This window comes from Rhinoraja longicauda, chromosome 18 (assembly GCF_053455715.1).
Source record: "Rhinoraja longicauda isolate Sanriku21f chromosome 18, sRhiLon1.1, whole genome shotgun sequence".
NCBI classification, from domain to species: Eukaryota; Metazoa; Chordata; class Chondrichthyes; order Rajiformes; family Arhynchobatidae; genus Rhinoraja; species Rhinoraja longicauda.
The window spans coordinates 21,085,722-21,110,044 of NC_135970.1; the positions used below are offsets into that span (position 1 = coordinate 21,085,722).

The 24,323-nt window shown below is 40.2% G+C and overlaps 1 protein-coding gene across 1 annotated transcript in view; it reads right to left on the minus strand.

Moving 5' to 3' along the window:
- Window positions 1-5,284: 5,284 nt before the first annotated feature.
- ttc17 (tetratricopeptide repeat domain 17) overlaps window positions 5,285-24,323 on the minus strand; it is a 72,637-nt gene continuing 53,598 nt past the window's right edge. Inside the window, exons 18-25 of the mRNA XM_078415286.1 lie at window positions 22,581-22,834; window positions 20,190-20,367; window positions 18,567-18,687; window positions 16,721-16,880; window positions 13,243-13,326; window positions 12,398-12,517; window positions 7,703-7,846; window positions 5,285-6,317 (exon numbers count right to left, since the gene is read on the minus strand). Of these exons, the coding sequence (XP_078271412.1) occupies window positions 6,186-6,317; window positions 7,703-7,846; window positions 12,398-12,517; window positions 13,243-13,326; window positions 16,721-16,880; window positions 18,567-18,687; window positions 20,190-20,367; window positions 22,581-22,834 (1,193 nt within the window). The 3' untranslated portion in view covers window positions 5,285-6,185. The remainder of the gene's footprint in view (window positions 6,318-7,702; window positions 7,847-12,397; window positions 12,518-13,242; window positions 13,327-16,720; window positions 16,881-18,566; window positions 18,688-20,189; window positions 20,368-22,580; window positions 22,835-24,323) is intronic.

The following is a 24,323-nucleotide window of genomic DNA, read 5'->3' on the forward strand; positions in this document are numbered from 1 at the left end:
ACAATACCCCATAATAAAAAAGCAAAAACAGGTGTTTAGAAATTTTTGCAAAGTAATTAAAAACAAATAACTGAAATATCACATTTACATAAATATTCAGACCCTTTACTCAGTACTTTGTTGAGGCACCTTTTGCAGCGATTACAGCTTCAAATCTTCTTGGGTATGACGCTATAAGCTTGACACACCTGTATTTGGGTAATTTCTCCCATTCTTCTCTGCAGATCCTCTCAAGCTCTGTCAGGTTGGATGGGGAGCGTCGATGCACAGCTATTTTTAGGTTCCTCCAGAGATGTTCGATCGGGTTCAAGTCCGGGCTCTGGTTGGGCCACTCAAGGACATTCAGACTTGTCATGAAGCCACTCCTGCATTGTCTTGGCTGTGTGCTTAGGGTCGTTGTCCTGTTGGAAGGTGAACCTCCGCCCCAGTCTGAGGTCCAGAATGCTCTGGAGCAGGTTTTCATCTCTCTGTACTTTGCTCCGTTCGTCTTTCCCTTGATCCTGACCAGTCTCCCAGTTCCTGCCGCTGAAAAATCATTCCCACAGCATGATGTTGCCATCACCATGCTTCACTGTAGGTATGGTATTGGCCAGGTGATGAGTGGTGCCGTTTGGCATTCAGGCCAAAGAGTTCAATCTTGGTTTCATCAGACCAGAGAATCTTGTTTCTCATGGTCTGATAGTCCTTTAGGTGCCTTTTGGCAAGCTCCAAGCGGGCTGTCATGTGCCTTTTACTGAGGAGTGGCTTCCGTCTCTGGCCACTCTACCATAAAGGCCTGATTGGTGGAGTGCTGCAGATATAGTTGTCCTTCTGGAAGGTTCTCCCATCATTACAGAGGAACTCTGGAGCTTTGTCAGAGTGACTATCAGGTTCTTGGTCACCTCCCTGACCAAGGCCCTTCTCCCCGATTGCTGTTTGGCCAGGTGGCCAGCTCTGTGAAGAGTCCTGGTGATTCCAAAGTTCTTCCATTTAATGACGGAGGCCACTGTGCTCTTCGGGACCTGCAATGCTGCAGAAATTGTCTTATACCCTTCCCCAGATCTATGTCTTGACATAATCTTGCCTCGGAGGTCTACGGACAAATCCTTTGTATTCATGGCTTGGTTTTTGCTCTGACATGGACTGTTAACCGTGGGACCTTATAGACAGGTGTGTGCCTTTCCAAATCATGTCCAATCAATTTAATTTACCACTGGTGGACTCCAATCAAGTTGTAAAAACATCTCAAGGATAATCAATGGAAACAGGATGAACATAAGCTGAATTTTGAGTGTCATAGCAAAGGGTCTGAATACTTATCTAAATGTGATATTTCAGTTACTTCTTTTTAATTAGTTTGGAAAAATTTCTAAACACCAGATTTCGCCTTTTTATTATAGGGTATTGTGTGTAGATTGATGATTAAAAAAAAGAATTTAATCCATTTTAAAATAAGGCTGTAACATAGCAAAATGTAGAAAAAGTGAAGGGGTCTGAATACTTTCTGAATGCATTGTATACCACGCCAATTAGCCTACAAACATCTTTGGAGTGTGGGAGGAAACTGGAGCTTCCCGGAGAAATTCCATGCAGGTCACGGGGAGAACATACAAATTCCGTACAGACAGCACCCGTAGTCAGGATCGAACCTAGAACTCCGGCGCTGTTCAGCTGCAACTCTACTGCTGCGCCACCGTGCCGCTCTATCTGGTGAAGTTTTTGTTCTGGTTCTCATGCAGCCTTATAAACATCTTTCTGTGCTGGGCAGTGACTGATTTTCCAAATGTTTACTTCAACTAGGCAGCCTGGATCTTAAATAACTAAGGTATATTCACCCACTTCCACCTCATCTGCCAAAGCACCTTCCCATCCATTGTGGACACCCACCTTCCATTTTGAACAAAACTTTTTGATGTCTGTACAACTACTAGAATTGGAGCTTATGGAAAATAAACTTTCATCTAGCCATAAGACTACAAAGGCTATATTAAACCTGTTAGTTTAACTGACTAAGATTATGCGAGTGGAATAATTTCTTGCAACAGTTAGGAAGGCTCCTGCCTTTTGTCAGCTGAACAGTGGAACAGAGCAGGTTGCCGAGTAAGTTATGGCAATTTCTTGGCATGCTGCAGGTTACTGGGCTACTGGCAAACTAATAATGGCATGGACATTACACTCTATTACCGAGAAAATTACTGAATTCTACAAATTCCTAAAGTTGTGCAACTATTCGGCTAGAATCTTAGTAATAACTTGCTGACAGTTTACAAACTGATGTCAATCATCAAGTGGAATGTGAAAATAAAGTTTCTTTTTACTCTCCATAATTTCAGTTGTTACAGTATGTGCAATGTTTAGTCCAATACGAGTTGGTTTGCACCTATGGTAAAAGAGGCAATGGGTGTCATTGCCAGCATCACAGCATCAGAACAAAGGACACCTTTGAATGTACATCCATTTGATTGCTTCTCCCCACTTTTTATGGAAAGATGAGGGGAATTTAGTTTTCTTTGACAAAGAATGACTGAGGCTGGTGCACACCAGAGGGGCACAAAGCCATCCACAGCTGTCGGCTGGAACAGATTTGGTGACTAAATATTGGTCCTTGCTCTGAAATCTGTCTTTTCAATAAATTCCCTGCATGTACCTTCCACAGCATCACAACTATGGAACACTGACAATATTTCCACATATACCATCCTACATTTGAACAGAACAGAAAAAGCCAATCTAATGCTAGTTTGATAGAATAAAGAACTAAAGTATCATCATTTCCTTTTTAGTAAAGTCAATGTACACATAAAAGGAAACAATAGACAATAGACAATAGGTGCAGGAGTAGGCCATTCAGCCCTTCGAGCCAGCACCGCCATTCAATGCGATCATGGCTGATCACTATCAATCAGTACCCCGTTCCTGCCTTCTCCCCATACCCCCTCACTCCGCTATCCTTAAGAGCTCTATCCAGCTCTCTCTTGAAAGCATCCAACGAACTGGCCTCCACTGCCTTCTGAGGCAGAGAATTCCACACCTTCACCACCCTCTGACTGAAAAAGTTCTTCCTCATCTCCGTTCTAAATGGCCTACCCCTTATTCTCAAACTGTGGCCCCTTGTTCTGGACTCCCCCAACATTGGGAACATGTTATCTGCCTCTAATGTGTCCAATCCCCTAATTATCTTATATGTTTCAATAAGATCCCCCCTCATCCTTCTAAATTCCAGTGTATACAAGCCCAATCGCTCCAGCCTTTCAACATACGACAGTCCCGCCATTCCGGGAATTAATCTAGTGAACCTACGCTGCACGCCCTCCATAGCAAGAATATCCTTCCTCAAATTTGGAGACCAAAACTGCACACAGTACTCCAGGTGCGGTCTCACCAGGGCCCGGTACAACTGTAGAAGGACCTCTTTGCTCCTATACTCAACTCCTCTTGTTACGAAGGCCAACATTCCATTGGCTTTCTTCACTGCCTGCTGAACCTGCATGCTTCCTTTCATTGACTGATGCACTAGGACACCCAGCTCTCGTTGAACTCCCCCTCCTCCTAACTTGACACCATTCAGATAATAATCTGCCTTTCTATTCTTACTTCCAAAGTGAATAACCTCACACTTATCTACATTAAACTGCATCTGCCATGTATCCGCCCACTCACACAACCTGTCCAGGTCACCCTGCAGCCTTATTGCATCTTCCTCACAATTCACACTACCCCCCAGTTTGTTGCAAAGTAAGCCTTTTTTAGAATTGTATTCCAAGCTTTTGAATGAATGAATGAATGAATAAGTTTATTGAATGAATGAATGAATGAATGTTTATTGGCCAAGTATGCATATACAAGGAATGTGCCTTGGTGCTCCGCTCACAAATGACAACACAAACATACAGTTAACAATTAAGAATAAAGCATAACCACATCAAAACAATAAGGATATAACATTACGGTCTAAACATGTGGGTGAAAATAAACCAGAGCAAAAAAGAGACTACAGACTTTGGTTATTGAGTAGAACTATCACTCGTGGAAAAAAACTATTTTTATGTCTGGCTGTGGCTGCTTTGACAGTCTGGAGTCGCCTTCCAGAGGGAAGTGCTTCAAAGAATTTGTGGCCAGGGTGAGAGGGGTCAGAGATGATCTTGCCCGCTCGCTTCCTGGCCCTTGCAGTGTAGTTCGTCAATGGGGGGAAGGTTGCAGCCAACAACCTTCTCAGCTGTGCGAACAATCCGTTGCAGCCTCCGGATGTCGTGCTTGGTGGCTGAGCCAAACCAGACCATGATGGAGAAGGTGAGGACGGATTCAATGAAAGCAGTATAGAATTGGACCATCATTGCCTGTGGCAGATTGTGTTTCTTCAGTTGCCGCAGGAAGTACATCCTCTGTTGGGCCTTTTTGACGTCGATGGTGGCCCCCCATTTATTTGGTATTTAAAGTACCATCTGCAGGAAAACAACACTTTGGAGAGAATTTAATAACAATTTGGAGAGCAGTCCTGAGCTACTATCCACCTCATTGGAGACCCTTGGACTACCTTTGATTGAAATTTACTGGTTTTATCTTGCACTAAACGTTATTCTCTTTTTTCACGTATCTGTACACCGTGGATGATGTGATTGTGATCCTGTATTCTCTTTCCGCTGACTGGTTAGCACGCAACAAAAGCTTTTATGATACGATACGATAGAACTTTATTTATCCCAGGAGGAAAATTGATCTGCCAAGTCGTAAAAACACAAAATATATGAAATATGAAATTAAAGTGACTCGTGGAAAGGATTGGGGATGTGCAAAGATTAGGGAGAGGGGAATCAGTCTCAGTCTACCCCACATCAGAAGGGGGAGGAGTTGTAAAGTATGATGGCCACAGGGAAGAAGGATCTCCTGTGGTGTTCTGTCCTGTATCTTGGTGGAACCAGTCTGTTGCTGAAGGTACTCCTCAGGTTGACCAGTGTGTCATGGAGGGGGTGAGCTGTATTGTCCAGGATGCTCCACAGTTTGAGGAGCATCCTCCCCTCCAAGACCACCTCCCATGAATCCAACTCCGCCCCCAGGACGGAGCCAGCCTTCCTGATGAGTTTGTTCATCCTATTAGCGTCTGCAGCCTTCGCCCTGCTGCCCAGCACATGGCAGCAAAGAAGATGGCACTGGCTACCACTGATTGGTAGAACATCTGCAGTAACTTATTGCAGAATTGTAGACGTTGAAGGAGAGGAGCCTTCTCAAAAAATACAGCTGGCATTGTCCCTTCTTGTACAGGGCCTCAGCATTCTTGGACCAGTCCAGTTTACTATCCAGGTACACTCCAAGGTATTTGTACTCCCTGGTACCTGGTACTCACTGTACCACGTGACAATAAACTCAACTAAACTAATAATAGTACTAACAACTAATGTTTAGCTTCCCAATCTGAAGCTATCCAGGGATCCAGAGGAAAAATTAATTTTAAAGTAAAATTACATTATGCGACTAACCTGCAAATATAATTGGATGCATCTTAAGTCCATTTTATCACATGTTCTGGTCATATTTGTTTAGTTAAAAAAATCAATGTAACGATTAGCAGAAGAAACTTGGCCATTTGTAAAATTTGAATCGCTGTTTACCCTAGTTTCTCGTGTAAACCCTTTAATATTTTTGAGAACAAAGTATAACGTGTAATGAGACTTTGGTGCTTGAGAATTCTATATATTTTCATAGTGTGTTGCTTTTCCTATTGAATGGGATCTTTGCCCATTAAAAATATGAAGCAGCTCACCCCCTCTGTCTCTTCAGCAGCACCTGCTGGACATTTCAATTACTACACGACCGATGTTTGGAAGAAAACAAAATAAAGACTTCAGTCATTAAGAAATGTTTTATTGTTCATCTTCTCACAAATCCCCATTATCTCCCACAAGGATTTAGAAACTGCACTTTCTTGACACTGATTTCCCATTAAAAAAAACACTCTGTGAAACATTTGTACATTATCAGCTGAAATATATAATCATTACAACTGTCATTTGTTCTTAATACACTTTATTTCCCCCCAGTAATTATATTAAAGGTGTGATGGTTAAAATACTCTTCTTAAGCTTTGTTCCGCAGCTCATTTTATTTTCCATCAACTAAATTTGCACAAATGAACCCACCCCCACCCCCGAATGAAACTAGATTTGTGCCATTTTAAAATGGTCTGAAGCAGGGATTACATACTTTTACCCTCATGGATAGCGCCTCTGCTTTTTCATTAATAAATGACACTGGATCGTGCGGAGGACATGTTTTGCTGGTCCAAACTCTGGTTGTAATTTCAAAGTCGATTCATACCACTGCATTGCTTTGTCATACTCTTCCTGTGGAAAGGACAGAATAACAATCTGTAAGCACTGAATCATCATTTCATATTAGTTAAAAACTTTCTGAATGTGTCGGTGACTCTGGTGTGTTTTTTAAAAAACTCTGACCATCTTTTCACTAAGGATGCATGTCCCGTTTTAAACATCAACCTACCAACGTTACCTTCAGAACGTCTGCTTCAGGTCTGATAAGTGGTCTCTCCTTGGTTCAACTTTCTCCCATCTTAAACTACCTGTCATAATTGTAATCAGGCTTAAGGTTTTGGTCTGGGAATCTGGATCTCACATAATCCCGATTTTCTAAATTAGAATATGTGAAACAATCCTTGGTTCAAATACAACCAGAACACCCTCTGTATTAGATATTTGTATATTGTGGTACTTGTTCCTTCTCTTGCTTTGACCAGTGAATTTGATTTGCTGCACTCTGTTTCCAGTTTGTATTAATCCCATGCCTATGTGTGGTGTGCCTCTCTCTAACTATAACCTGCCCAGATGTAAACACAAGAGACTGCAGATACTGGAATCTGGAGGAACTCAGTGGGTCAGGCAGTATCTGTAGTGGGAAATGGACAGTGGATGATTTGAGACTCTTCATCTGAGTTGGACGAATTCCTCCAACAACTCTCCTTTTATTCGCACCTGTCTAAATGTGTCTTGCGTGTTTTTGCTGGTGACAAGACTGACAGATCAGATCTCCACCTACTCAAAGCTAATATGCTCACGCTTGCTCATCTTCGGGCGTACTGCATTTTCTGCACATCTCCATATGGTTCTTCTCCATATTGCAGGGACCACGTGGGTGACTGTTTTATGAATGTGTGTTCTCTCTGCAAATATCACCTTCAGCTCCATGTGGTTCACGAGAACAATTCCACCTCCCAGTTCCCTTTGGTCCCACCAGGGTCAAGGGGATAGGATTCCAACTTGGGCATTTTGGTTTTCTTAATAACTCTATCTCCAAATGTGATTTACAGCTAACGTGTTGATAACATGTGGCTGTCAGTTTCTGGCAAGAGGGATATTCAGTTATGTGTTATACTGCATTGTGTAAGGAAACTAAAATACAGTAACAATTTCTTCAAGGTGGTGCCATATTGCTTTTCAAAGCTCTGGCGGCATTGATATTGGTGACCATAAACTGTAGTTCCAGGGGGTGTTTCATCTATGTATTACATGAAAAAGATGTTATGTCAAGGCAAACACTGCAGTATGCTGGGTCTATTATGAAACGTGTTCTTTAAGTTTCCCCACGTGCCAATTTTGCAAACAGAAAATGCACTTAAGGCAACACATTATAACATGCATCTGGTTTTAAATCAATACAAACAGAAATTCTGCCATAGCAATTGACAACATACTAATCAAGCTTTGTCACTTACCATTCCCACATAGACATTAGCCAGGGTAAAGTGATTGACAACAAAATGTGGAGCGATTTCCACTGCCATTGAAGCGACAACAAGTGCATCATCCCACAGTTTGGCATTGTGAAAAATGTTTGCCAAGCTTATGAGAGGGACGTCCTGCTCAAATCAAAAGAGAAAGAATTGAGAATATAGACAGATCTGTATTTGTACAATACCTTTCATGTTCATTTCTGGAGGATCCAAAGCACTTTGCAGCCAATGAAACATTTTGGCCATCCTATCAACAACTAGAGTCATGAGCTAACATCTACCTCCGTTGGAGACCCGGACTATCTTTCATTGGACTTCACCTTGCACTGTACATTATTCCCTTCATCCCAATGTTTTCTGGACACACATTAATAAAAAAGAGGGTGGAAGTAGAAACTGGGGAGAAAGTAGGGCGACTCAAGGATAAAGCGGGGAAATTTAATATTGGAGTCAGAGGATATAGTCAAGGTTCTAAACAAGTACTTTGCATCAGTTCACCGAGGAGATGGACATGGAGGAGAGTGCAATCAATGTAGGATATATGAATATGCAATTTGAGATCAAAAAGGAGATGGTTGGGCCTCTTGTAGTATTAATGTGGATAAATCCCCAGAGATCTATCTCAGGTTACTGAGAGAGACAAGAGAAAGACTGCAGGGGCATTGATAAAGATCTTTGTATCTTCTCTGGCCATTGGTGAGGTCCAATATTGTTCCTTTGTTTAAGAAGGGAAGTACAGATAAACTAGGAAATTATCGGTCAGTGAGCCTCACATCTGTGGCAGGGAAGCCATTGGAGAAAATTCTTTGGGATAGGATGTACTTGCATTTGAAAGAGAATGGGCTAATTAGAGATATCAGCACTTCTTTGTGTGCGGCAGGTTGTTTTACAAATTTGATTGAGTTTCTTTTGAGGAGGTGAGGAAGGTGATTGATGAGCGTAGGGTAGTGGATTTTCTTTTCAAGGACTTTATCAAATGCCTTACTCGTCCTCATGGTAAATTGATCCAGAAGATTAAGATGCAAAGGATCCACAATGAATTGGTAGTTTGGGATTCAGAACTGACTTACTCACAGCAGATAGAGGGTAGTGGTGGAAGGATGTTATGCTGGCTGGAGTTCTGCAACCAGTGGATCAGGTCTTTGACCTTTGTGATATATATAAATGACTTGGATGAAAATGTAGATGGGTTGACACAAAAATTGGTGGAGTTGCGGACAGTGAAGGAGGCTGCCGAATGATGCAGCAGGAGAAAGATACGTTGTAAATTTGGTGGAGAAATTGCAGATGAAGTTTAAATCGAGCAAATGTGAGGTGTTGCACTTTGGGAAAGTCAAATGAAAGGGCTAGGTATACAATTAATGGCAAGAGAATCAACAGAATTGATGTACAGAGAGATATTGAGATCAAGACCATAGCTCCCTGAATGTGGCAAGACAAGTAGATAGAGTGGTAAAGGCACCATATGACTTGCTTGCCTTTATTGGTCAAGGATTGAGTATAAGAAACAGGTGTTGCAGAACTCTGGTTAAGTCGCATTTGGAGTATTGTGTGCAGTTCTGGTCGCCCCAATGTAGGAAGGATATGGAGTCTTTGGAGAGGGTGCAAAATAAGTTTTTCCAGGATGTTGGCTGGATTAGAGGATTTTAGCTAAAACGAGAGGTTGGACAAACTAGGATTGTTTTATCCAGGATGCCAGAGGTTCTGCCAGGTAGAACTAAATAAAATTAAGGGAGGCGTGGAAAGGATGGGTAGTCAGAACCTTTTACTCGGAGTGGGAATATTAAAGACTAAAGGGCATAGTTTTAAGATCAGAGGAGGAAAGTTTAAAGATGATATGTGGGACAAGTTTTTTTTTACACAGAGACTGGTGGGTAGACTGGAATGGGCTGCCAGGGGTGGTGGTGAAGGCAGATATGAGTGTGTCATTTAAAGCTTTTTAGACTGGCACATGAAAACGCATGGAATGGAGGGATATTGAGCACATGCAGGCAGAGGAGATTAACTTTGCATGGTGGTTGGTACAGACATTGTGGGCCGAAGGGCCTATTCATCTGTTCTACTATCCTATGTACTATGGAACCCAGAATTAAATGAACTTGCACAAAATAAGAAATTAAATTCTTCAATATTTCAGCACTCAAAGGAAAGAGCCAAATAGGAACATCCCCACAAGATGGCTTCATCTTCTAAGTCCTTTAATGGTAACTTTGTGTGTTGACTGAATAAACTAATGTGGGATGCAAGATAAAATAGTATTAAATTCTAAGAGGAAGTGAGATTAAGGCTGAATGAAACCTTTGCAGATGAAGATTCTTGATCTGTTAACTACGCAGTGCAATCGAGACACATTAAAGGTATCGTCAAGATGTACTACCATTTTGGCATTTCTGCATCTCAATAACTTAGTATATTACGCGGAGAAGAATGAAAAGACAAGACAATTAACATTTATTTTATCAGTATATTAATGAAGGCACAAGGAAATAGAAATATGAAGCCGAGGGATAAGCTATTCATTTCAAGTCCATGGCAGTAAATAGAACTGTGTAGGAAGGAACTGCAGATGCTGGTTTACACCGAAGATAACCACAAAATGCTGGAGTAACTCAGCAGGCCAGGCAGCATCTCTATTCAAATTAATGCGAGGTAAATTGAATCATGGACATAGGTTTGCTTGACTTGTTACACAATGTAAGGTGGGATTTAACAAAGTAACAGATGGATATTAAAGGTGTCTGTCAAACCAGGACCACAAAAGTCATGATGAGTACAGAGAAAGTTCACCAGATTGATCCCTGGGATGGCAGGACTTTCATATGAAGAAAGACTGGATAGACTAGGCTTATACTCGCTGGAATTTAGAAGACTGAGGGGGGATCTTATTGAAACATATAAAATTCTTAAGGGGTTGGAAAGGCTAGATGCGGGAAGATTGTTCCCGATGTTGGGGAAGTCCAGAACCAGGGGGTCACAGCTTAAGGATAAGGGGAAAGTCTTTTAGGACCAAGATGAGAAAACATTTCTTCACACAGAGAGTGGTGAGTCTGTGGAATTCTCTGCCACAGAAGGTAGTTGAGGCCAGTTCATTGGCTATATTTAAGAGGGAGTTAGATGTGGCCCTTGTGGCTAAAGGGATCAGGGGGTACGGAGAGAAGGCAGGTACAGGTTACTGAGCTGGATGATCAGCCATGATCATATTGAATGGCGGTGCAGGCTCGAAGGGCCGAATGGCCTACTCCTGCACCTATTTTCTATGTTTCTATGTTTCTATGATTCTATGAATCTATGATTCACGAAGCCTCCCTCTACCTGTTATATAATCCCAAGTTATTACCATGACTCAAATTCGCAAGGTCATGGTCAAGTTATACCTGGAAATGTACACACAGTTCTACATGATGCAACATTAGGGATCATTACAGAATGCAGAGAACATTAATTAGTATTATTAAAAATGTTGAAGACAATACAAATAAAATGATTGGGTAAAGTTTTCGGCTTCTGCTTTTCTGCTTCTTCATATCAAAAAAGAGATGTCACAGAGATGCAAAAAATAAAAACACAATTTTCTGATAAGTATGGGGAGGAGACAAGATGGTACAGGTTCATTATTATGAAAGAAAAATTTAAAGACAGATATTGGAAATATTGTTCCATATGGAAGATGACAAAAATAATATAAAGCATTGCATGGAGGATTGGTGAGGACCAAAAAAGAAATTCTGCAACGGGTTGGAATGACACTGCAGACGATGCACAATTCATGCACTGAAGGTAATTACTAATAGTCCTACGGCCCTAAGGTTTCTGTGCATCTAGGATCCTAGGCCTTAGTAGAACTTGTCCTGAACAACCAAATGTATTTTTTATCCATGGAACTGGACCACATCTCAATATTCTGAAGAAGGGATCTGACCCGAAACATCACTTATCCATTTTCTCCATAGATGCTGCCTAACCTGCTGAGTTACTCCAGTTTGTGTCTACTTTTGGTATACACCAGCACCTACAGTTCCTTTTTATCATATCTCAATACCACACCAAGCACTTGTGAAAATCATGCCAGATGCACCAAGTGATTTGCGTAGGTCAAACCAGAAGTACAAAGTTTGTGCCAGTCAGAACAAAGTCAGCACAAAGTACAACAAAAAAGATGACAAGTATGTCTGTAAACATACTCTGCCCGGCGGGGGCTTCAATGTCGGGAGCCACGACCGCCCAGACATGGCAACTTCAACAGCCTGGCTGCGGGAGAAGACGGCAGGGGAAGAGAAAAGACATTCTGGCCTTCCATCACAGTGAGGAGGTGACTGGAGGAGACTCACTGTGATGGATATTTCTTTTTGTTTGGTGTTGGTTTATGATTGTATGTGTTATTGCATTTTTTATTGCTTATTTTTATTAGTCTTATTGTTGGACTGTGGGTAATCTTTCATTTCACTGCACATTTATGTGTATTTGACAAATAAATTGACTATTGACTATACCTGCCATATTTTTCTAATTTTAACCACAAATGGACTGGTTTAGCAGCAATCCTACTATACATTGGACGGTTGTGTAAAAGTACCTCTTCATAGTGGTATTATCTGTCACCTTGACTTGGGTCACATTAACCTCAAAAATTAGATTTTGACAATACTTCAATAAGTAATAATACAAGCTAATACTCACCTTCACGTGGTAAGGAGCAAAATGCAGTGCTTGACGTAGACAGTCAATAGCCTTTTTCCCTTGACCTTTGACCCTCCAGTACAGTGCTGCCATACTTGTAGTCACCCACGATGTTTGATTCTATTGAAATAAGGATTGTAAAAATGAGTGGGCGCAACTTGAACATTTTTAGATTTGAGTAATGGTAAATTTCCACAGAAAACTTTCGTTTTCATTCTGCAGTAGATTTTGTTCCTATAAATAATGCTTTCAATGTTGTGCTAAGTTCAGAGGAGTGCATTCACTAGTTATAAATATTTGAAGCCATTTAAAAAACCCATACAGATAAAGAGTGCAGGCTCGTAACATTCATGTAACAGTCACGAGGAGTAATGCACGAATTGACACAGATGATTTGTTCCTAAGATTTTAATCAAACTGGTGGCAAGTATGAAATTTCAAACTAGCACAATGTTTTGATCTCATATCACTAATCAAATTACTGAGTGATAACCTGCAGATCCAAACCCATATTTCATATTATTCCATGGAATGTGTACACAGGCAAGTTGATTCAATCACTCCCTTGTAGACAAAAATCAAAGACAGAAATCAACAGTGAATGCTTTGGCTACCGTGGAGTACTGAATAAGTTCAAAAAAATGATACTTTTATTTCAGTGGGATATAGTCTGCTTTTCCTGTGCTTCATTTCAGTTTCATATTTAACATACATCTTGAATTGTTTCCATGGTTGGTTCAAAACACAATAATAGAGACCTGTAATAAAACCGCAATTGAAATTTTCATTACCGTACTTTGAATTATAAAACTATAATCCAAATAAAATTACATCAAGTAACTTACTTTTTCTAATTCTTTGGCTATTCGTGTTCCAACTTGCTCAAACGGTTGAGGTGGATACTTCCCTTTGCCCAGGTTTTGTAAAGCCTGTTGGAAAACAAAATGATCCATCATTGCAGATTAGATGAAACTAAAATGGTGCTCTGATCACTGCTTATTTTCTATTTTTGTACTTAAATTCTGAACTCTGATTAGCAACCATCCTGCGAATGGAAAAGGTTCTCTTTCTTCATCCCAAAGCCCGTGGTATATCTCCTCATTGCCTGCTCTCCTCAAAATTATCTGGACTGTTCACAAAACTCAAATTTTAGCTATAATCAAAGATATGCTAAATCACAAATGTAGGTCAACCCTGAAGGAAAGATGGTGAACAAAATGACTTTATTTGGCATATAAAATTTATGCCAAATTTCATGTCAAATAACTGAAAGTTAATGACTAAATAATGATCCTAATGCACATACTGCCCAGATCGGAATCAACGCTGTGAACAAATTAATCTCATGTCTTCACCATATTTTTCTCTAAGATTTCCAAATAACCACCATTTCACACAAGATTTCTGTGCAGAATTTCAGAGTTATTATCAATATTGTTGAGGTTAGATATTGGGCTCAATTATCCTGGACCAGACTTGCTGCCTGAAGTAGTCACCCGCATGGAGTTACTCTTTCTAAATGTGGAGGATTGATCAAGCTAACCCGGCACACCCAAGCAGGCTCTGATCGATGAACTGGCCTTTTTCAGCATATCCTGTGGTCACATCCCTGAAACACCCTGATAATCTTTGACAACCTACAACTTTTGAACAATTTTTAAATCTCTCATGGTCAGAGATGTTAAAATCACTTAGAGATATAATTTTAAAAAATAAATTACGTATTTATTGCACATCTTAACCAGCCACTCTGGTTAACTGAAACTGCAGACTGTTATGTGGTAATGACGAATGGGCAGTTTGTGAGGAGGTGCGCATCCTTCCATTGTTTACACTGGAAAGTTTCCGAAGGTTTCCAAAGTTTTCAATACCATCCAGAATGATCCTTCTCCATTATGAATGGTTCAGATACAGGGATGCATAGGAATCAGTTGCGAATGATGCATTTTATAGTTATAGGGTAATACAGCATGGAAGCGAGTCCTTTGGCCCAACTCGTTCATGCTGACCAAGGTGCCCCATCCAAGCTAATCCCATTTTGCCCACGCATGGCCCATATCCCTCTCTATCTTTTCCATTTGAATACATGTCCAAATGTCTTTTAAATCCTGGTATTGTACCTGCCTCAATTACTTCACCTGGAGCTCATTCTATTTACCCACCACGCTGTGTGTGAAAAAGCTGCTCCCTCAGGTCCCTGTAAAATCTTTCCTTTCACCTTAAAGCTATACCTCCTAGTTCTTGACTCCCTTACCCTGGGAAAAAGACTCATCCTTTCAATTCCCCTCATGATTTTATACACCTCTACAAGGAACTGTTCTTGCCTCCCCAACCTTTCCATATAGCTCAGGCCTTTGAGTCCTGGGAACAACCATGTAAATCTTCTCTGCACTCTTTCTAGCTTAACGGTATCTTTGCTCTAGCTGGGTGATCTAAACTCAACACAGTACTCTAAGTCTGGCCTCACTAATGCCTTGCATCACTGTAATATAATGTCCCAATGTTTATACTCAATTCTTCACTAGAGCCAGCTGTAATACTTGATAATTATCTTTACTAAACATGCCTTGTACATCCTCATCCAAATAGTTGATACTGGACCAAATTAACCCATTGGGCCCAAACCTCTCCTGCATTGGTGCAGCACCCTCTCCTCCCCCCACCCCCCTTCCTCCCATCCCCCTCTCCCTTCCTCCACCCCTCCCCTCCCCTCCTTCCCCATCTCTCTTCCTCCTCCCCCCCTCCCCTCCCTCTTCCTCTCCCCCCTCACTCCATCCCCCTCAAATCCCCTTATTCTCCCACATTTCTCCAGTCTGAAAACCACCTCTGTTAAGGCAATTCTGTGTCCAGTTAACTACCTTTCCCTGAATCCCAATCTAACCTTCTATAGCAGCCTACCACGTGGGACCTTTTCAAAGGGCCTTGCTGAAGTCATCCTATCCCTGCGCTCGTCAACATTCTTGGTTAATTTTTTTCAAGAAACCGAAAATCATGATGCACAAGGGACGAGACCATGCACAAAACCATGCTGACTATCCCTAATCAAACCATCTTTCCAAATGCATGTACATTTCATCCCTCAGTATCCTCTCCAGTAACCATCTGACCACAGATGTTAGGCTTACTGGTCCACGGTTCCTAGGCTTTTCTTTACAGCCCTTCTTAAATAGCGGCACAACATTAGCCACCTTCCAGTCTTTTAGTACCTCATCTGTAACTAATGATTCATATAATGATTCAAACATCTCAGCCTGGGCTCCTTCAATTTCTTCTCTAGTTTCCCCACAATATCCTTGATATATCTGATCAGGCCAAGGACATTTATCAGCCTTTTCAATCAGAGCATGCAAGGTATATGAAATGAACTGCCAGAGGAGGTAATTGCGGCAGCTGCAATAACATTTAAAAGACACTTGGGCGGGTACATAGATTGGGAAAGGTTTAAAGAGATTTGGACAAAATACGGGTAGAGGGGACTAACTGAGATGGGGCACCTTGATCGGTATGGACAAGTTGGGCCAAAGGGCATGTTTCTGTGGTGAATGACTCTATGACATCCAGCATCCCCTCGACTGCAATATGGATTGTCCTCAAGAGATCAGCATTATTTAAATAATTACAAGGATTTAAAAATATGTAAATAAAATAACTTAAGCACTTAAGCATATTTCACGTGCAGCCCTCCCTGGCATTAAACTAAGAGGAAGGATATGAAGTATGCTCAGACCCTCAGATGCAGCAGGTTAATGTTCTGTTGCCCAGTGGCAACTGCAGAAGATTAAATCCAATTTTGGATTCTGCATACATGGGAGTTCAAGGCAGACTGGACACAGAAAGGTCGAAAGACGTGGATCTTGTCCGAGCCAGTGGCTCTGGATAAGCACAAATTCATGCCATGAAAATTAGTCATATTATGCTCTGTACCACCATAATCTTATTGAAACAAAGAACTGGCGATGCTGCTTAATACACAAAAGGCACAAAGTGCTCTCGAGAATACGGATAAGTGAGACCATTCTTTAAACCATCCAAAGTCTGAAGAAAGGTCTCAACCCAAAACGTCACCTATCCATGTTCTGCAGAGATGTTGCCTGATCCGCTGAGTTACTCCAGCACATTGTGTATTACCGCATCCTGAATATCAGTAACGTGACTGGAAATTATTTGACTACTTTGAGGCAGGGAGGATGTGTGAGCTTTTGCACAGTAATGTCTTTGGTTGATTCAAAACATTGGTTAACTCAACACATTTAGTGAAATTATGAAGAAAGAATATATATTAAGAGTCTCAAGACAGATAATCTGCTTCTGCATTCAGCATACCTCTTTCAATTGCCTTTCTCCAGTATAATGTATGCCGAGTCGACTTGCCACACCATATAAATGATCTAAAGTGTGCATGCTGGCATGGAGGTTGGCATTACAAACAGGTTCCACCGCTGGTTCTTGCAGGGATGTGGCAAAGTCAATATGTTCCGTAATACTGGAAAGAAAATGCAAAATAAATTGTCATAGATTTTTTTTTAAACTGGAGAATCAATGGAATGTGTGTTCCAATTGGAGGAACTTGAACTTGCATGAGGTCAATATGGTAAAATTTAGATAATTGGAAACCACCACCAACATATTAGTCTTGTACCCATTTTGATTTATTCTTTTATTAAAAGCATCCGAACATTGGAATTTTAGGGAAAGAGTAAGAGAGTGGACCTATTTAGGAACCAGTTGCTGAATTTCTTCCTTCCATGTAAAACAAAATGGTGTGTCAACCTTTCTTTGCATAAAATAAACCAACGTGATTCTGTTTGCAAAAAGATTTATTGGATCATTGCGAGTACAAAAAACAAATCCAATGTTCAGATATTTGTTACAAAAGAACAAATCAAAATGGTACAAGATCGTGGTCAATGCCTCTATTCATAATTACGTGGCATAATTTGCATTATCAACTAATTTGTTAATATCTTGTACATATGCACCCAGCTTTCTCATCATGCATCCTTTCAAAAGTGTTTAATTCAACAGTTACTGTCTCATCTAATTTTTGCAGTTTAAATCTTATTTGCTATGCATCTGGTCATTCTATTAGCTTATCTATAACCCCCTGAAGGCATTTAAGGTCTTTCATGATATTTAGGACACCTTCAAGCTTTGCATCATTGCAAATTTTGAAACTGTGCTGTGTACTCAAGTCTACATCATTAATGTATAATGGAATCAATAGTGGTTCATGACACAACCTGAAGCATAGTAGGAAAAAAACTGCAGATGCTGGTTTAAACTGAAGGTAGACACAAAATACTGGAGTAACTCAGCGGGTCAGGCAGAATCTCTGGAGAGAAGGAATGGGTGATGTTTCGGGTCGAGACCCTTCTTCAGACTGAAAACCCAGTTATTTACTAAACTCTTTATTAGCTCTTAACTTCTGATGTATTTTTGTTGCTCCCACTATCAATAGTTTCAATTTTATTACATTGATTAATGAGATATTTTATCAAATGCCTTTTAAAAATCTATTCATACTTTAGTTGCACAGCATACATTCATCAAAAAAACTTAAATTAATTTAGTTTAAAAACAATTCACCTATCATGTATTTCATTCTTATTCTTTTCACGTCATAATTTTTAATGACAAACTATGCTCTCCCTCTCTAACTACCTTTATTAACGCAGACTAGATGACCTCGTACTGATTACCCATCTCTACCTTCCCTGCAGCTTAATACTTTGTTTCCTCTACTTCCAAGTTCCTATGATAGAACCTCAGCGACAAATATTAATGCTGTTTCTCTTTCCAGAAATTCTAACTGACCTGCAGAATGTTTCCAGCACTTTTCTGTATTTCTTTCACATTTGCAGCACCTGACGATTTTTGGTATTTACATTTATAATCTAGTCAGGATTTAACCAAGTTTATTAAATTGATTGTACTTTAAGCATGTTCAACATCAATTTATATTAGGTTATTTCAGCATGTACTTTATTATCCGCTCGGTAATAAAATTTCCAGTCCATGTAACCCAAACTCCTCAAGAATTCCAGACATTGTGTGAATTCCTATGAATACAATTAAGAGAAGCATATTGCCCATGAAGAAGAAGTTAAGTTGCTAGCCCTTAATAAAACGTGATTGCTATTTTTAAGGAGAAGCAAAGGAAACAGCTTACTCTATGTTTTTGGTGGAAACTGCGAGCCATGTGCTTGCAACAGTTGTGAGCTGAACTTTTCGGATTTTCAGGCATTCATCAGGACTAGGCCATCCGAGTCTGGCGTAATCTCTCCTTTTCCCTGAAAGGTGAAATAATATCAAGACAACGAAAAAGGCAACCTTATATATTAACATTTGGATTAATGAAAGAACATAGAATTTGGGAGTATTATTGCAGTGCACATTCATCAATAAGGTTAACTTTAGAGTTTAGAGACACAGCGTGGAGATAGGCCCTTCAGCCCACTGAGTCCGCTCCGACCAGCAATCACCCCGTACACTAGCACTATCTTACACACCAGGAACAATTTACAGAAGCCAATTAACCTCCAAACTTGCACATCTTTGGAATGTGGCATCAGCAATGGCTGTCTTGCCAAGTCTGTCTGTCCTTTCCTTCTTTGTGTTTTAATAGTATGTGTTAAATGTATGTTTTTAGTGTTCTTTAGCTTGTTTTATGTGGGAGGTGGGGGGGAGGGAGGGCTGAGGGAAACTGTTTCCAATCTCTTACTTCGACGGTGATGCGATTTTTTCCCGTATCGTATCTCTGCACTGCAGCCTAACATCGAGGAGTTGACGGCCTTTGCTGGAGACCATTCGAGAGCTCCACCGCGGGTGCCTACGGGACTTTAACATCGTGGAGCCTGCGATCCCTTTGCCAGGGATCGACCTCAGAGCTCCATCCGTGGGTGCCTGTGGACGTTAACATCACGGACTGACTTCGGGAACTCCAAGCCGCGGGAGTTTCGACCGCCCCATCGCGGGAGTTTTGATCGCCCCGACACGGGAGCTTCGACCGCCGGCTGCGGGAGCTTTGACCGCCCCGACTGCGGATGGTTCAACTGCCCTGACCACGGGAGAATAAAGAGGAAGAAAAATGGACTTTTTTGCCTTCCATCAGTGAAGAATGTGGGGAATCTGCTGTAGTGGATGTTTCTGTTAACTTTTATGTAGTTGTGTGTCTTGTTGATTTTTTTTTCGTATGGTTGTATGGTAATTCGCATATCACTGTACCTTAATAGGTACATGTGACAATAAAAGACCTTTGAAACCTTTGAATGCAAAGCACCTGGAGAAAACCCACGTGGTCACAGGGAGCTCGAACAAACTCTGTACAGTCAGTACCCGCGGTCAGGATTGAACCCGGGTATCTGGCACTGTAAGGCAGCATCTCTACTGCTGCGCCAATGTGCCGCCCTAAAATCCATTGACTTTGAAATTGTAATATATTTTAAACTTAAAACAAATCTATGATATTGCAACATCTACTTCTTGAATATATTTCAAATAAAACCCACTTCCTGTGATTAAAAACTTCAATATGATGTAATCTGAAGGCCAAATTTTAAATGGGCGATGATCAGAAAATGTTTCCGCTTGTCTTATTTTAGAATGCAGCAAATGTCAGTTCTCAACCTAAATAGTACCAAATAACATGTACTTTTAAGAATAATTGTCAAATTTTCACTTTGAAAATTACCCATTACCCATAAATAATCCATACTAATCATATAATAAAAACAATATATCTGCAGAACAAATTAACATTAGATCACAAACTTACATAAAGCACCCAATTTACCTTGAGGCCCTGGAGAAGGTATTTTAGGCCCATTTATTTCAAATGCAGACTGGTAATGGACATCGCCTTCCTCATTTACCAAATAATTTTCACTCTTCTCACCATTTTGAGTATTGTAATCCTGTGCATTTGTGCTCTCCATCCTTGACTTCTTAACACGTTTAACTTGAACGGTTATCTTTTCCAAAAGACGACAAACAGTGGTAAGATTTAAAAACTTTAAGGCATTAATGCAAACCATATTTTCGTTTAATTACAAATTCTTTGTTATAATCAATGGTCTTGAATTTACTGTCAACAGTGAGAAATGATATAGCCAGTGAGTGAAAACAAAACACTTGACAAAAATCTCCTAACTTCCGCTATGATGTGATCCACATTAAATAATTCTTACTAAAAGAATTCCAGGAAAGGAAAAACACGATACACAGTACTAAGTAAAGATTGAAATATACATCTATGACTAAAGATGAAGATAAATTAACATGAGTAAACTTACACGTTTTTTCTTTTAAACTCTCTCATATTTTGAAGATTGGCTTGGAAATTACTGGTATAAACACTTGGAAATGTTATTGTGGCCAAGGACATGATTTAAAACTTGCAAGAAAGCATTGATTTTAAATGTATTTTATAGTGTTAAGAGTTAACACACAGCTTAAATTTTCATAAATTCAACTTATTTGGTTTTATTTTTGGAAGGTAATGGCAAATAGCACCACTCTGTGGAGGAAAGCAGAATCGCTGACCGCAACCACAAGATTTCAAAATTAAAATATATCAATGCAGAAATCCTTAAGGTGCTCAGGTTTCTCAGCAAACAGTATTTCTATCCCAGTCACGCCTCCTAAATCTGGACCGATAGATGTTGAATGGGATGGCACAGTATCACTGCAGGTAGGCCAGTTGTCTCAAACCTCCGGTGACCCAGGTTTGATTTTTCAGTCTGTGATGTGTGTGAAGTTTGTACTTGCTGGTTTTCGGGTGCGCCAGATTCCTTCCATATCCCCAAAGATGCACTGATCATTCAGTAACTGGTCAGTATATATTACCCCAAGTGAAGGTGGCTGATAAGAAAATCAAGGGGGTGTTAATATGATTGAACATGTTGCAGGGAGCTAAGTGGGGGGAAAAATGGGATTGGTCTGAGAGCCAGCAAATACTTGGGCCAAATGGTTTATATGCCTGAAGGCAACGTAATAACAACTAAATTCCAGTTTCAAATGATAGATGTTATTTTGAGAAAAATACACCTACAATTTTGACACTCATATGCCTTTCAGCTGTACATCCTTATTTCCAAGATATGGGTTGACATAAAATGTCAAATTACCTACTCCAAAATAATATGATTAATTTTGCTCAATAAACTGTCTCCTTATCTTTTGGTATCCACTGGATTTTATATGGCTGAATAGAGCTTAAAATGCACATGCTCGATGAATATATATGGTTTGGAAACCCTTGCAATGCTGTGCATCTGACGGAGTTAAAGAAGTGTGGCTCCGGCCTAGCAGGACTTCCTCATACAGAATTTAACTGCAGGCAACTTTTAATACAAAATAGGCATTTCTCAATGGCTCAATAAGTTCATCCAAGTTGTAGTTGCGTCATTGCCCATGATGGTATCAGCATGATTATAATAGAACAAACTCGAGTTATTTGCTCTCATCGAGAGATCAAGTAACTCAACAAAAATGGAAGTTTAAATGTGTCATCAAAACCTAAGTATGCACTCCAAAAATCTTATCTTTAATTCAACTCAATACAGATGTTTAAATTTTAGCTAGTTGTCTACAAAGTTTGAGGGAGGAATCAACTCAACAAACAGATTTTGGAGCTTCATCTTTATGTGCAACTATAAGTCTGGGATTTTCAAACTGGATTGATATATCTGTTTTCATGGAGATTGAAAAAGTTGCAAATTTTAAAATAACTATGCAGGTTCAAATTTAAGAAAAGTGTCAAAATTTCTAAAATAGACTCTGGTTGGTTACTTCTTAAGCATTCAATGGATTAAAAAAAAGACACAGATTTATACGAAGCCTTTCATTACTTCAGAGTATCTCAATTACAGATAGCTGGAATAAAAGATTAAAAACCGTGGTTTTGAAACGTTAATATACATTTTGCACAAATAATATTTGTTGTCAGAAAATGCACACATATTTAACCCATATCCAGAATTTCCAGCTGATAAACTAAATTAGAATCATAGTAACCAAATGCAGGCAGTTGAATTACACAAATATGCCTTGCAAAAACTGCTGTTGATAAATTAAAATCACTTAATGATTACGGAAAATATAACCAAGTGATACAAATAAAAAGACCCAGTCTATTCCACTGACAATAACAGGGAGTAACGTCACAACAAGTTTCCTTTCTTACCCATTCAACCTCATCATCATTGTCTTCACAATCTCCGAAGCAGGATCCAGGCACTCCATCCTGAACACTTTTCTTTAAAACCCGAATACCCTGTAGATCTACTCGATGACCTTTAGCTTCAAATACTCCTTCAAAAGCTCCCAAAAGGTCTTTTTCTGAGGGCCAGGTATTCTCAAAAGCTTCCTCTGTAGCAGATGGATTTTCATCGGACTCCAAATGTTTTGAAATTTCTCGTTCATCACTGGTGTTGAGATCTGCCATGATTATAGTTACAAATAGTAATAGATTAACATCAAAGGTCAAGAGAGCTAATGATTACTTCAAAATGCAAAGTCTTGTCTGGACCGTATGCCCAATAATAAATGGATCTCACAGGAATCCATGAGACTTCTTGGACTAACTCCTTTCAAAGATCATAACTCATAAATAATTACCCGTCCGGTCAAATCCTGATGAGCCAGTTGTCTGTATAGATGCATGAACAAAAATTCTGCTTACTACAAGTCAGTTTAGTCAAACTGCAGCATGTTTTCTTGAATGATAGTAATTGAAGCCCCAGTCAAATGAAAGATACATGATCTAGGACTGTGCTTTGACATAACACCAAGGGAGTACTGCAATTGTCACGTGTCATCTCTTGGACGAAACATTAAGGTGAGGCATTACCTGAAGAGCAGGGAACAGCTTTTAATGCCCTTGTCAAAAGTTAACACTTGGGAATTCCTTTAAAACAGAATGCTAATCTGGTGTCTGTGGAATGTTTACATTTGATGTTCAATTACACAATAAGGCAATTGCCGAAAAATGTTGGAAGAGAATAGCGTAGTTAAAAATTCCAGAGGTAAAAATTAAGACAAACACAAACGATGGGAACATTAACAGCAAACATTTTCTGACCATGGTCATTTCAGTGCTGCTCTAGATGTAGAGGAGATACCGAAGGAAGCCTTTATAGTAAAGGTTTGCATATGGGAGCTGTCAGAAAGATGGCCATGAACCTAGGGAGCACAAAGATACTGGGGATCTGAGAGCTGGTTTGCATGATCGAGAGGGTCAAAAGCATTATTTTTTCTCAGTTCAGAGTGATGATGGCCGATTGTAAAGGGAGATAGTACTACAGGCAAGGAAAAAAAAAATTGCTGAAGGGGGGTGGGGGGAAGTAAGGAACCCCTACAGATGCTGCCGCATCTGCTGAGTTAAGTCATAGAATCATAGAGCGTGGAAACAAGCCTTTCGGCCCAACTGCCCACGCCAACCAACATGCCCAATCCACACTAGTCCCACCTGCCTTGTGTTTGCCACATATCTCTCGAAAACTATCCGATACATACACCTGTCCAAATGTTTCTTAAACGTTGTGATAGTACCTGCCTCAACTACCTCCTCCGGCACCTCGTTCCATATACATACCACCCCATGTGTAAAAAAAAGTTGCCCTTCAGGCTCCTATTAAATCTTTCCCCTCCTCACCATAAAAAAAAGTTCCACCAGCTGTTTGTTTATTGTTCCAGGTTCCAGCATCAACAGTCTATATTTTAATCCAGGAAAGGAACCTATTTAAAATGCTACGGGGTCCAGGAAGGGAAGGTGTGGGGTCAGTCATTCAGCCAAGATAGTTTTGAGAGAGCATGAGACACTTTCTTGGATAAGGTTGAAAGCAGGATGAGAAAAGGTAGGAGTAAAAACTAGATGAGACAGCATTCAGGACGAGCAAAGGGGACTATGAGAGTAGACATCCTAATA